This window comes from Tachysurus fulvidraco, chromosome 15 (assembly GCF_022655615.1).
Source record: "Tachysurus fulvidraco isolate hzauxx_2018 chromosome 15, HZAU_PFXX_2.0, whole genome shotgun sequence".
In the NCBI taxonomy this organism is placed as follows: domain Eukaryota; kingdom Metazoa; phylum Chordata; class Actinopteri; order Siluriformes; family Bagridae; genus Tachysurus; species Tachysurus fulvidraco.
The window spans coordinates 22498751-22515446 of NC_062532.1; the positions used below are offsets into that span (position 1 = coordinate 22498751).

At 42.9% G+C, this 16696-nt stretch overlaps 1 protein-coding gene across 1 annotated transcript in view; it reads right to left on the reverse strand.

Annotated features, from left to right (window-relative positions):
• The window catches only part of ppfia3 (PTPRF interacting protein alpha 3), a 46915-nt gene that overhangs the window by 9261 nt on the left and 20958 nt on the right, over positions 1 to 16696 (reverse strand). Inside the window, exons 8-19 of the mRNA XM_047801151.1 lie at positions 6414 to 6545; positions 6272 to 6334; positions 5192 to 5271; positions 4665 to 4830; positions 4389 to 4582; positions 3905 to 4145; positions 3334 to 3467; positions 3025 to 3176; positions 2452 to 2545; positions 2098 to 2179; positions 1706 to 1906; positions 537 to 599 (exon numbers count right to left, since the gene is read on the reverse strand). Coding sequence (XP_047657107.1) covers positions 537 to 599; positions 1706 to 1906; positions 2098 to 2179; positions 2452 to 2545; positions 3025 to 3176; positions 3334 to 3467; positions 3905 to 4145; positions 4389 to 4582; positions 4665 to 4830; positions 5192 to 5271; positions 6272 to 6334; positions 6414 to 6545 — 1602 coding nt within the window. The remainder of the gene's footprint in view (positions 1 to 536; positions 600 to 1705; positions 1907 to 2097; positions 2180 to 2451; positions 2546 to 3024; positions 3177 to 3333; positions 3468 to 3904; positions 4146 to 4388; positions 4583 to 4664; positions 4831 to 5191; positions 5272 to 6271; positions 6335 to 6413; positions 6546 to 16696) is intronic.

Sequence of the window (16696 nt, forward strand, 5' to 3'; positions counted from 1 at the left end):
GACGGGATTTCTGAAAAGATTTTAAAAAAGATCTTAGAGAAAAGAAGAAAAGATTTTATATTATATTTATTAGGTAGCTAATTATAGCTAGCTAACATAAACAGACCTGACTGGTCTGAGAAAATGCCATTAATAACTTATGGCTAGCTTCAATAAGCTAACTGGACGGTATATCTGAGGAGATTTTAAAGTTTGCAATCGTACACGCTCATCTTTATCTAGCTCTCGCTAGCTGAAACGAATAAACATGACTAACCTGACTGAGAAAAGGAGAGACTGAGAAGATGTTTTTTTTAAGTTTTATTTATTATATGTTTTCAATGCTAGCTATCATAAGCAATCCTGACTGGTTTGGGAAAAAGTACCACTTGGGGTCAAAATTGCTAGCTAGCTATCATGGGCTAGCGAAGGTGATTCTTATTGTTTTCACTGGAAGCTCTGACTAGTTAACATTAATAACTAACGGTTGAATAACACCTCATGGATGTATAGTATTTTGTATAGAGAATTAAGAACGATGAAAAAAAGGTACTGACTGGTTTGGTGGCTGCTGTGAGAGACTCCATTTCAGCGTGCGTCATCCACACGTTACTGGTCGACTACAAGCACAGAAACAAACAGGATATTGGTTCTCAGGAGGAACATTTTTTGTTCATTTACTGGACCATTTCATATACATATATATGACATACATATGCAGCCAAAGTCAGTCAAACTCTGCCCTTTTGTGTGTTCTCCGTCTCCCTCCGTACGCTTTATTTGGCAGGTGGGAACACAGCCATCATGCTCAGGTGAGGAACTTTTGCAGAAGAAAGTGATTCGACTCTGAATCGACTCACCCAGGGAAAATGAATCAAACAGGCTGTGTATTTTAAGTTTGCGGGTTTATTTTAACTGTAGAGAGCTATAGAGAAAATAATCGAAGATGCGCTGCACAAAATGTTTTAATTTAGTCGTCTATATAATTATACATTATTCATTCATTCATTCATCTTCTACCGCTTATCCGAACTTCTCGGGTCACGGGGAGCCTGTGCCTATCTCAGGCGTCATCGGGCATCGAGGCAGGATACACCCTGGACGGAGTGCCAACTCATCACAGGACACACACACACTCTCATTCACTCACACACTCACACACTACGGACAATTTTCCAGAGATGCCAATCAACCTACCATGCATGTCTTTGGACCGGGGGAGGAAACCGGAGTACCCGGAGGAAACCCCCGAGGCACGGGGAGAACATGCAAACTCCACACACACAAGGCGGAGGTGGGAATCGAACCCCAACCCTGAGGTGTGAGGCGAACGTGCTAACCACTAAGCCACCGTGACCACCTTATTATACGTTATTATAATATAGAATTATTTAGCACCAGATCCGCTTCCTCCATGCTCAGATGATTTCCGTGATTTTAACAAACACTCAGTAAGCTGTTTATTGCCGTATTTCTGACCATCACAGTTTTACGAGGATGTTTTAAGGCCTACACACGACTAATATCGGCTCTTTTTTTTTGTACTTTGGGAAATCAAATCAAACAGCAAACGAATCAAAAGTATAAATTTTGTTCCGAGTTAAATTCAGCACACAGTTTGCAAGTTCAGTTTGTGTATATGAATGTAGTGTGTGTGTGTGTGTGTGTGTGTGTGTGTGTGTGTGTGTGTGTGTGTGTGTGTGTGTGTGTGTGTGTGTGTTCGTACGGAGCGGGTGCTGGCCGGGGCAGATGGGCTTGTGAGTGACACCATCTCCTGAATGGCGAGGCGCAGTTTGAGGCGGTGCAGTGGGTTACTGATGCCGATCTCACGCTGGATCTCTGTGTCGGAAAGATTAGCCATGATCGCTCCACTCTTCACGTTAGCACGACATGCTGCCACGTACCATGCTGGCATGCCCACCCACAACTGAGAGAGAGAGAGAGAGAGAGAGAGAGAGAGAGAGAGAGAGAGATACGTCTATGCGGTTAAATACACAGAAACAATACAGTGAGAAATAGAAGTGTGTAATTAAAAGACAAGATGTCCAGATGTTTAAACAGATGTCACTGATGTTTGAGTTTTATTGATTTATTTCTATGTAAATAAAGAGTCCGAACCTCCAGCCAGGACACCACGGTGGGGCCGTCCCAGGAGGCGAAAGGGAGCCCCTGACGACACGCCTCCTCCAACAGCTCGTGTCTTAAAGAAAGAAAGAGAGACGATGAGATTCTCGCTTTCATAAAATGACTCGTTTTTATTTCAAAACACAAGAAGATTAAGAGAAAGAAAAGGGAAATAAAATAAACAGTGCTGTGTTTAGATCTGGCATTCTGGTCTCTACATAGCAGAGAGACCTCGAATTGTAAAATGTCCACATTTAGATCAAACGTCCACTATATAGAGCATCATGTCAGAACACAGCGAGGGATTTGAGACACAGCCCATTTTGAGAATCAGAGAGACGAGTGTACTTCTTCTTGCTGCGGCGGTCCTTGTCCACAGGTCCGGCCATCTTGGTGAGACCGAGCGGGTCAACGGAGCCCAGATCATCCGAGGGAGTGGACGCTGGAACAGAAGACGAGGCTAAACTTAACTTCGTGTTCAAAGTGGTTAGTCGTGGACATGGACACTGGATGCCCCAATAAATGTTTCTATACTTCTATATTAGTTTCTTTCATTTCTGCTCAACATGTCTCTGTCCCTTTGGCCAAATAGTCACTTATCCCTCATGTCCCTGTCTCTCCTGCACCTATCCTTTATATCTCTGTCCTTCATTTCTGTGCCCTTTATACTGTATGTATCTACAATGCTTTATCCCTTTATGCACCCATCATGTCCCGGTCCCTTCTGTCCTTTTCTCTTGGGTCACTGCCCTTGATCTCTTGGTCTCCTATACCACTGTCTATTGTCTCTTCCTATCACATCTCTGTCCTTTGTATATCTGCCCTTCATGTCCCTCTAAGTAGCATATCCCTTGTGTCTCTCCCTTCATTTCCCTGTCCCTTGTGTCTCTGCCATTTGTCTCCGTCCTGTCCCTGGCTCACCCAAAGAGGTGGACTCGCGGCCAGGCTGTCCCATGCGTCCCTTCTCCTTCTTTCCAAAAAGACGGCCAATGGAAGACTTGATGCTTTTCTTTTTGCTGGCCTTGTGAAGAGAATCCTGACTGCTGTTAGAGCTGCTGCCATCTGCTGAGAGGCTACAGGGACAAGAGATGGACAGAGAGAGAGAGAGAGAGAGAGAGAGAGAGAGAGAGAGAGAGAGAGAGAGAGAGAGGAATATAATATCTTTGTGTAATTCTTTAACGGTTTCACATTTTTTTTTGTATCTGTTACTTCTTAAGGCATCTCACTGACCTGCGAAACTCACGGCTGTCGTCCAGCATGGCCCCGGGGTGGGTGTGGCTCATTCTGTCCAATCGCAGTGCACGAGGGGTGGGTGGAGGGGTGGAGTCCAGCAGGGCCAGGGACCTATCGTCTTCCTTGTTGTTCTGAGAAACGAGACGATTCGAATCCCGAAATTTAATCAGACAAATTGATGAATCTATAAATAATATTTCGTAAAAAATAAATGTAGATGCTATCGATGACGTCATCTACGGGATGAGACCCACCTTGTTAAATAACGTCTGATGAAAAAAATAAGCAAGTTGCTTCACGGTGTAATGTCTTGGGTACTTTAAAGGTGCTAGTGTAGTTTAGTTTTTTAGTGTTAGTGCTACTGAAGTTAAACCTGAGACCTAAAACCATCTCCAAAGATCTTCTAATTTCCTAATTAAAAGCATTTATTTATTTATTTATTTATTCATTCATTCATTCATTCATTCATTCATTCATTTATTTATTTATTTATTTTATTTGTTTGTTTTAATATAAAATGTTTGCAATTCAAAGCGTTAAGAGAATCTGAGGTTTACTGAGACGCTACCTGTCTCTCGGTCTCGCGTGCCGGAGAGTGGGGTAGGCGTGGGGTGGAGTGACCCGAGCTGGGCGGAGAAGGAGACGCCAAGGTGGAGGAGGTGAGAGAAGGAGTAATGAAGGTCCTGCCACTGGAGTCTCTTCCCAAAGAGGATGGAGGAACCGGGGGTCCATCCAGAGCCACGCTGCTCACACGGCTCTCGATCTCTTCAGCCCTCAGCTCCGTGTTCTCCTTCTCCTCCTGAATCAGCCTGACACACAGACAGGAATCATTACATCATAGACCTTTAGATTTTCCCAGACATGTCATTTGTCATGTAATGGAGCACATCGTCGTCTCCCTGGGCAACAGCACCTGGAATTTACCTGCAGTATAATTACACACACCTTCTCACCATCACCTTTCCATAAATGTTAATAAAGGAAATCCCCTACAAACATGCAGCTAAACATTAAATCTGAGCATTCAGCAAAACAACAAAGCTGAAGCTCACTTGATCTCCTTGTTGATGGCTTCCAGCTGCTCCTGAAGCATGATGGCCAGCGTCTGGACGTCCGTCTGTCCGCTGGGAGAAAGCAGCTCAGATCCGAAGAGCGTCTCGCGATCCTCGTCGTCGTCAGAGCAGCCGCCCTCGACTCCACCTTCGAAACCCGGGCCGAGCAAAGCGCCGCTGTCCCATTCGCCGTACTGCACAGAAGGGGCGGGAGTAAGCCAACTGACTTTATATATACATTCGGTGGAGCAATAAATGTGATGTCACGCTTCTCACCTTGCTGGCATCCTCTCTGGCTCCGCCCCAGCGTCCACGGTGAGCCCTTCTGACCACGCCCCCTGAGCCTGTACTGCCATAATGATCCAGGTGAGTGGTGGAGCCCGCAGGTAGAGAACCTCCTCCCTGGGAGTACCTGAGCTCCAGAGCACTGCCAGGAAGAGAGCTGGCGAGGAACGCGGAGAAGCATCAGCACTCAAGCTCAGCTCTAGCTTTAGTTTTCTTACAGCTACCTTTGGTTTGACTGACAGGTGTCATGACTATGACCAGTCATTACAGGAGTAAATGTAATGTGAACTCTTCCAAGAACTTGACATCAATTATTAACCGCATGCATTTAAACTTGGAACAAACCCATGACCAGAAAGCCCATTATAAAGGCTGCATAAATCCTCAGCATGTCCACTTCCTGCTAGAGCCAGTGCTCTAAATACTGCATTACAAAAACCACTAGAATAAAACACCACATGGCAGTGTGGCGTACAGAGCACCAATGACGAGGAGGAAGAGGAGGAGGAGGAGTTTACCGAGAGTAGGAGGAGCCGGACCTGCCTCTCAACTGATCCAGTTCCAGCTGCAGCCTCTCTAATTCTGCAATCAGCTGATCCTGTAAAAGAGAGAGAGAGAGAGAGAGAGAGAGAGAGAGAGAGAGAGAGAGAGAGAGAGAGAGAGAAAATGTACACAGAGGTGGATTTGTGCAGGTGTGTATTCATCTGTCCGGGTATATAAGTAACTGTTAACTGTATATTCCTACAGTATATTTAATGTATGTGGTGATGTGTGCAGGTGTGTTTTTACCTGTGCATGTGTGTGGTGATGTGTGCAGGTGTGTACAGCTCTGTGCAGGTGTGTGGTGATGTGTGCAGGTGTGTTTTTACCTGTGCATGTGTGTGGTGATGTGTGCAGGTGTGTTTTTACCTGTGCATGTGTGTGGTGATGTGTGCAGGTGTGTATTTACCTGTGCAGGTGTGTGGTGATGTTAGCAGGTGTGTTTTTACCTGTGCAGGTGTGTGGTGATGTGTGCAGGTGTGTACAGCTCTGTGCAGGTGTGTGGTGATGTGTGCAGGTGTGTTTTTACCTGTGCATGTGTGTGGTGATGTGTGCAGGTGTGTATTTACCTGTGCATGTGTGTGGTGATGTGTGCAGGTGTGTATTTACCTGTGCAGGTGTGTGGTGATGTGTGAAGGTGTGTTTTTACCTGTGCAGGTGTGTTTTTCCCTGTGCATGTGTGTGGTGATGTGTGCAGGTGTGTTTTTACCTGTGCATGTGTGTGGTGATGTGTGCAGGTGTGTTTTTACCTGTGCATGTATGTGGTGATGTGTGCAGGTGTGTACAGCTCTGTGCAGGTGTGTGGTGATGTGTGCAGGTGTGTTTTTACCTGTGCAGGTATGTGGTGATGTGTGCAGGTGTGTTTTTACCTGTGCATGTGTGTGGTGATGTGTGCAGGTGTGTTTTTACCTGTGCATGTGTGTGGTGATGTGTGCAGGTGTGTTTTTACCTGTGCATGTGTGTGGTGATGTGTGCAGGTGTGTATCTCATCATGTTGACTGATTGTGTTTGTACTTGTGTGTATATTGACCCGTGCAGGTGTCTAGTGGGAAACGTACCTTGTTTGCCAGGAGATCATCTTGGATCTTCTTCATATTGGCGAGCTCCTCAGACAGTGCGTTCTGTGAGACAGAAAGGAGTCTTACTTATTAACACAAAAAGAAAATCCCACAAAGAGTCGTGTTCCATGTGGACACACACCTTCTCCTCTAGAGCTGCCATGCGTTCCTTCAGATGGAGCTGCAGGCGCTCATTCGACTCGGACAGCAGCTTGTCCACCGTGTCGGACAGGCGTTTGTTATGTTCATCGTTCATCCTCTCCCTCTGTCTCGCCTGGATGATGGGGACAGTGAGAGAGAGAGAGAGAGAGAGAGAGAGAGAGAGAGAGAGAGAGAGAGAGAGAGAGAGAGAGAGAGAGGATGTGAGTAGGAGGAAGAAAGTATGCTGGCCTCTGATCAAAAAATGCTCGACTGACAGGAAGAGCAGGGCAGAGCAAATGTAATACAAAGCCCACATACACAGGGACAAGAACATGTACAACAAGCCCACACACACACACACACACACACACACACACACACACACACACACACACACACACACACATACAGCATCAGAATGAATCTCCACTATGTAAACGTTTATTAAAGGTTGATAGAGTGTTTAGTGTCAGGACTACAGAACACACTGAGGAGCTGATGGATGTGTTTAGTGCAGATGAACTGTCCAGTCAGTTAAAGACTGGTCGCCATGGTGATGGAGATACACTAACACTTACACTAACACTACACACTAACACTACACACTTACACTAACACTACACACTAACACTACACACTTACACTAATACTACACACTAACACTACACACTAACACTACACACTTACACTACACACTTACACTAATACTACACACTAACACTACACACTAACACTAACACTACACACTTACACTAACACTACACACTTACACTACACACTAACACTACACACAAACACTAACACTACACACTAACACTACACACTAACACTACACACACACTACACACAAACACTAACACTACACACTACACACTAACACTACACACTAACACTACACACTAACACTACACACTTACACTAACACTACACACTAACACTACACACTTACACTAACACTACACACTAACACTACACACTGTACACTAACACTACACACTTACAACCAACACTACACACTAACACTACACACTAACACTACACACTTACACTACACACTTACACTAATACTACACACTAACACTACACACTAACACTAACACTACACACTTACACTAACACTACACACTTACACTACACACTAATACTACACACTAACACTACACACTTACACTACACACTAACACTACACACTAACACTACACACTTACACTAACACTACACACTAACACTAACAGTACACACTATACACTAACACTACACACTAACACTACACACTAACACTACACACTTACACTAACACTACACACTAACACTACACACTAACACTACACACTACACACTAACACTACACGCTAACACTACACACTTACACCAACACTGCACGCTAACACTACACACTACACACTAACACTACACACTAACACTACACACTAACACTTACACTAACACTACAAACTAACACTACACACTTACACTACACACTTACACTACACACTACACACTAACACTACACACTACACACTAACACTACACACTACACACTACACACTAACACTACACACTAACACTAACACTTACACTACACACTAACACTACACACTTACACTACACACTAACACTACACACTAACACTACACACTTACACTAATACTACACACTAATACTACACACTAACACTACACACACACTACACACTAACACTAACACTACACACTAACACTACACACTTACACTAACACTACACACTAACACTACACACTTACACTAACACTACACACTAACACTACACACTACACACTAACACTACACACTAACACTACACACTAACACTACACACACACTACACACTAACACTAACACTACACACTACACACTAACACTACACACTAACACTACACACTAACACTACACACTTACACTAACACTACACACTAACACTACACACTTACACTAACACTACACACTAACACTACACACTGTACACTAACACTACACACTTACACCAACACTGCACACTAACACTACACACTACACGCTAACACTACACACTAACACTATACACTAACACTACACACTAACACTTACACTAACACTACACACTAGCACTACACACTTACACTAATACTACACACTAACACTACACACTAATACTACACACTAACACTACACACTTACACTACACACTAACACTACACACTAACACTACACACTTACACTAACACTACACACTAACACTAACAGTACACACTATACACTAACACTACACACTAACACTACACACTAACACTACACACTTACACTAACACTACACACTAACACTACACACTAACACTACACACTACACACTAACACTACACGCTAACACTACACACTAACACTACACACTACACACTAACACTACACACTAACACTACACACTATACACTAACACTACACACTAACACTTACACTAATACTACAAACTAACACTACACACTTACACTACACACTTACACTAATACTACACACTAACACTACACACTAACACTACACACTTACACTACACACTAACACTAACACTACACACTTACACTAACACTACACACTAACACTACACACTTACACTACACACTAACACTACACACTAACACTACACACTTACACTACACACTAACACTACACACTAACACTACACACTTACACACTACACACTAACACTAACACTACACACTACACACTAACACTACACACTAACACTACACACTAACACTACACACTAACACTAACACTACACACTAACACTACACACTAACACTACACACTACACACTAACACTACACACTAACACTACACACTACACACTACACACTACACACTAACACTACACACTTACACTACACACTACACACTAACACTGCACACTAACACTGCACACTAACACTGCACACTAACACTGCACACTAACACTACACACTAACACTACACACTAACACTACACACTACACACTAACACTACACACTACACACTACACACTAACACTACACACTAACACTACACACTAACACTACACACTACACACTAACACTACACACTAACACTACACACTAACACTACACACTACACACTAACACTACACACTAATACTACACACTAACACTACACACTTACACTACACACTAACACTACACACTAACACTACACACTAACACTACACACTTACACTACACACTAACACTAACACTACACACTAACACTACACACTAACACTACACACTAACACTAACACTACACACTTACACCAACACTGCACACTAACACTACACACTACACGCTAACACTACACACTAACACTACACACTACACACTAACACTACACACTAACACTACACACTAACACTACACACTTACACTAACACTACACACTAACACTACACACTTACACTAACACTACACACTAACACTACACACTAACACTGCACACTTACACTACACACTACACACTAACACTAACACTACACACTAACACTACACACTAACACTACACACTACACACTAACACTACACACTAACACTACACACCACACACTAACACTACACACTAACACTACACACTACACACTAACACTACACACTACACACTACACACTAACACTACACACTAACACTACACACTACACACTAACACTAAACACTACACACTAACACTACACACTACACTAAACACTATACACACTAACACTACACACTAACACTTAACTACACACTAACCTACACACTACACTACACACTAACACTACACCTAACACTACCACTACACACTAACACTACACACTAACACTACAAACTAACAATACACACTAACACTACACACTAACACTACAAACTACTCACTAACACTACTCACTAACACTACACACTAACACTACTCACTACACACTAACACTACACACTACACACTAACACTACACACTACACACTAACACTACACAACCTACACACTAACACTAACACTACACTACACACTACACACTAAAAAACACTACAACACACACTAACACTATACACTACACTAACACTACACACACTACACACTAACACTAACCTACACACTATACACACTACACTACACACTAACACTAAACACTAACACTACACCTACACACTAACACTACAACACTACACACTACAACACACTACACACTAACACTACACACTAACACTACACACTACACACTACACACTACACACTACACACTACACACACTACACACTACACACTACACACTACACACACTATACACTACACACACTACACACACTACACACACTACACACTACACACTACACACTACACACTACACACTACATACACTACACATTACACACTACACACACTACACACTACACACTACACACTACACACTACACACTACACACTACACACTACAGACACTATACAGTACACACACTACACACACTACACACACTACACACTACACACTACACACTACACACTACACACTACACACTACACACTACACACTACACACTAACACTACACACTAACACTACACACTTACACTACACACTAACACTACACACTAACACTACACACTAACACTACACACTACACACTACACACTAACACTACACACAACACACTAACACTACACACTAACACTACCACCTAACACTACACACTAACACACCTAACACTACACACTACACTACACACTACACACTAACACTACACACTACACACTAACACTACACACTAACACTACACACTAACACTACACACCACACACTACACACCACACACTACACACTAACACTACACACCACACACTAACACTACACACTAACACTACACACTAACACTACACACTAACACTACACACTAACACCACACACTAACACCACACACTAACACTACACACTAACACTACACACTACACACTAACACTACACACTAACACCACACACTAACACTACACACTACACACCACACACTAACACTACACACTAACACTACACAACCCCACACACACACTACCACTACACACCACCACCTACACCGAACACACACAACTACACACTACACACTAACACTAACACTCACACACTAACACTAACACTCACACACTAACACTCACACACTAACACTCACACACTAACACTCACACACTAACACTCACACACTAACACACACCTAACACTACACACTAACACTACACACTACCACTACACCTACACTACACACCCACACACTACACCCTACACACTACACACTACCACTACACACTACACTACACACTACCCTACACCCTACCCACTACACTACCACACACTCACACACTACCACTACCACACACTACACACTACACACACTACACACACACTACACACCTACACTACACCACTACCACTACACACTACACACTACCCACCCCTACACACTACACACTACACACACACACTACCACTACACTACACACTCACACTACCCACCTACCACTAACCACTACACACTAACACTACACACTAACACTAACACTACACACACACTACACACTAACACTACACCTACACTACAACACACACACTAACACTACCACACTACACACTAACACTACACTACACCACTACACTACACACTACACACTACACTACACACACACTAACACTACACACTAACACCACACACACACACTCACCACTACCCACACTACACTACACACTACACCACTAACACTACACACTCACACTAACACTAACACACTACACACTAACACTACACACTACACACTACACACTACACACACCCTAACACTACACACTAACACACACACTAACACTACACACTACACACTACACACACACACCACTAACACTACACACTAACACTACACACTACCACTACCTACACACTACACTAACACACACTACACACTAACACTACACACACTAACACTACACTACACACTACCCTACCACACTAACACTACACACTACACTCCAACACTACACTACACACTCACACTACACACTACACTACACACTACCACTACACTACACACACTCAAACACTACCCTACACTACCACACACACTACACCCTACACACTAACACTACACACTACCACCTACACACTACACCTACACACTAACACACACCTACACACTCACACACTACCACACTAACACTACACACTACACCTCACACTACCACACACACACTACACACACTCAACACTACACACTACACACTACCACCCTACACACTCACACTACACACACTACACAACCACTACACTACACACTAACACTACACTACCACTACACACTACACCTACCCACACCCTACACACTACCACTACACCACCTACCACTACCACCTCACCACTACACACCACACACTACACACTACACACTACACACACACTACACACTACCACTACACACTACACACTACACACTAACACTACACCACTAACACTACACACTCACACTACCCACTACCCCTACACACTCACACTACCACACTAACACTACCACTACACTACACACTACACACTACACACTAACCTCACACTACCACTACACCACTCACACTACCCCTCCACCCTACACACTACACACTAACACTACACCACTAACACTACCACTACACACTACCACCTACACACTACACTACCCTACACACTAACACTACACACTACACACTAACACTACACACTAACACTACACCCTACACTACACACTACACACTAACACTACACACTACACAATACACACTACACACTACACAATACACACTACACAATACACACTACACACTACACAATCTACACTACACAATACACACTACACACTACACAATACACTACACACTACACAATCTACACTACACAATACACACTACACAATACACACTACACCACACTACACTACACTACACACTACACTACACTACACACTACACTACACACTACACAATCTACACTACACAATACACACTACACAATACACACTACACAATACACTACACTACACTAACACTAACACCTACACTACACACTAACACTACACACACACTAACACTACACACTAACACTACACACTACACTACACACACTAACACTACAACACTACCACTAACACTACACACTAACACTCACACTAACACTACACACTACACTACACACTACACCTACACTACACACTACACTACACACTACACAATACACACTACACTACACTACACACTACACTACACACTACACTAAACACTACACACTACACTAAACACTACACAATACACACTACACAATACACTACACACTACACTAAACACTACACTACCACTCTACCACTAACACTACACACTACACACTAACACTACACACTAACACTACACACTAACACTACACACCACACACTAACACTACACACTAACACTACACACTAACACTACACACCACACACTACACACTAACACTACACACTAACACTACACACTAACACTACACACTAACACTACACACTAACACTACACACTAACACTACACACTACACACTAACACTACACACTACACACTAACACTACACACTAACACTACACACTAACACTACACACTAACACTACACACTACACACTAACACTACACACTACACACTACACACTACACACTAACACTACACACTAACACTACACACTAACACTACACACTAACACTACACACTACACACTAACACTACACACTAACACTACACACTACACACTAACACTACACACTACACACTAACACACTAACACTACACACTAACACTACACACTACACACTAACACTACACACTAACACTACACACTAACACTACACACTAACACTACACACTAACACTACACACTACACACTAACACTACACACTAACACTACACACTAACACTACACACTAACACTACACACTAACACTACACACTAACACTACACACCACACACTAACACTACACACTAACACTACACACTAACACTACACACCACACACTAACACTACACACTAACACTACACACTAACACTACACACTAACACTACACACTAACACTACACACTAACACTACACACTAACACTACACACTACACACTACACACTAACACTACACACTACACACTAACACTACACACTAACACTACACACTAACACTACACACCACACACTAACACTACACACTACACACTAACACTACACACTACACACTAACACTACACACTAACACTACACACTAACACTACACACTAACACTACACACCACACACTAACACTACACACTAACACTACACACTAACACTACACTACACACTACACTACACTACACACTACACTACACACTACACTACACACTACACTACACTACACACTACACTACACACTACACACCTCTACACTACACACTACACTACACACTACCACTAACACTACCACTACCTCACACTAACACTACACACTACACACTACACCTAACACTACCCACTACACACTACACACTACACACTACACTACACCTAACACTACACACACCACACACACTAACACTACACACTAACACTACACACTACACTACACACTAACACTACCACTACACACTAACACTACACACTAACACTACACACTACACACTACACACTACACACAACACACAAACACTACACACTAACACTACACACTACACACTAACACTACACACACTAACACCCTACACACTACACTACACACTACCACTACACCACACACTAACACTACACACTAACCACTACACACTACACACTACACACTCACACTACACCACCTACACACTACACTCACACTAACACTACACACTACACACACACCACTACACACTACACTAACACTACACACTACACTACACCACACTACACACACACTACACCTCACACTACCACACACCCACACCTACACACACAGCACACTACACTACACACTAACACTACACACTACACACACACTAACACTACACACCACACACTACCCACTACACTACACACAACACACTACATACTACACACTACATACTACACACTACATACTACACACTACGTACTACACACAACACACTACATACTACACACTACCCTACACTACACACTACACAGTACACACTGCACACTACATACTACACACTACATACTACACACTACACACTACATACTACACACTACCCTACACTACACACTACATACTACACACTACATACTACACACTACACACTACATACTACACAGTACACACTACACACTACATACTACACACTACATACTACATACTACACTACACACTACACTACACAGTACACACTACACACTAAACACTACACACTACATACTACACACTACATACTACACACTACACACTACATACTACACTACACACTACACTACACTACACTAACACTACACACTAACACTACACACCACACACTAACACTACACTAACACTACACACTACACACTAACACTACACACTACACACTAACACTACACACTAAAACAACACACACACTAACACTACACACTACACACCACACACAAACACTACACACAAACACTACCACACACTAACACTACACACTAACACTACACACTACACACTAACACTACACACTAACACCACACACTAACACTACACACTACACACCACACACTAACACTACACACTAACACTACACACCACACACTACACACTAACACTACACACTACACACTAACACTACACACTAACACTACACACTAACACTACACACTAACACTACACACCACACACTAACACTACACACTAACACTACACACTAACACTACACACCACACACTAACACTACACACTAACACTACACACTAGATTGAGGTGATTTAAATAAAGAAGACATTGCTGTGAGCTTGTGTACAGAACAGTGTTTGGGTGAGAAACACATTGACCCTCTTCTTCACTCCCCTGGTCATGTGACACTGTAGCTATCCGTCTGGCCTGAGATCAGATTCTCCTGTTGCTCTTCGCTGGTGTGGAAACACAAGGCTAAAAATGATCTGATATTTTTGTCCCAGACGCTCTGACAGCTCTTCCTCAGCACTTCCCTTCTTCACACTTCATTTCACTTTTTAATAAGAACTTTTTTCAGCACCTTTCTGACACCCAGCACAATTATTCCACATGTTCTCGAGCTCCAGAGTGTTCCTCAGAAACGTAATGCACGAAATCGCCAGTTAGTCGTCATTAGAGCGTCAAGTGTT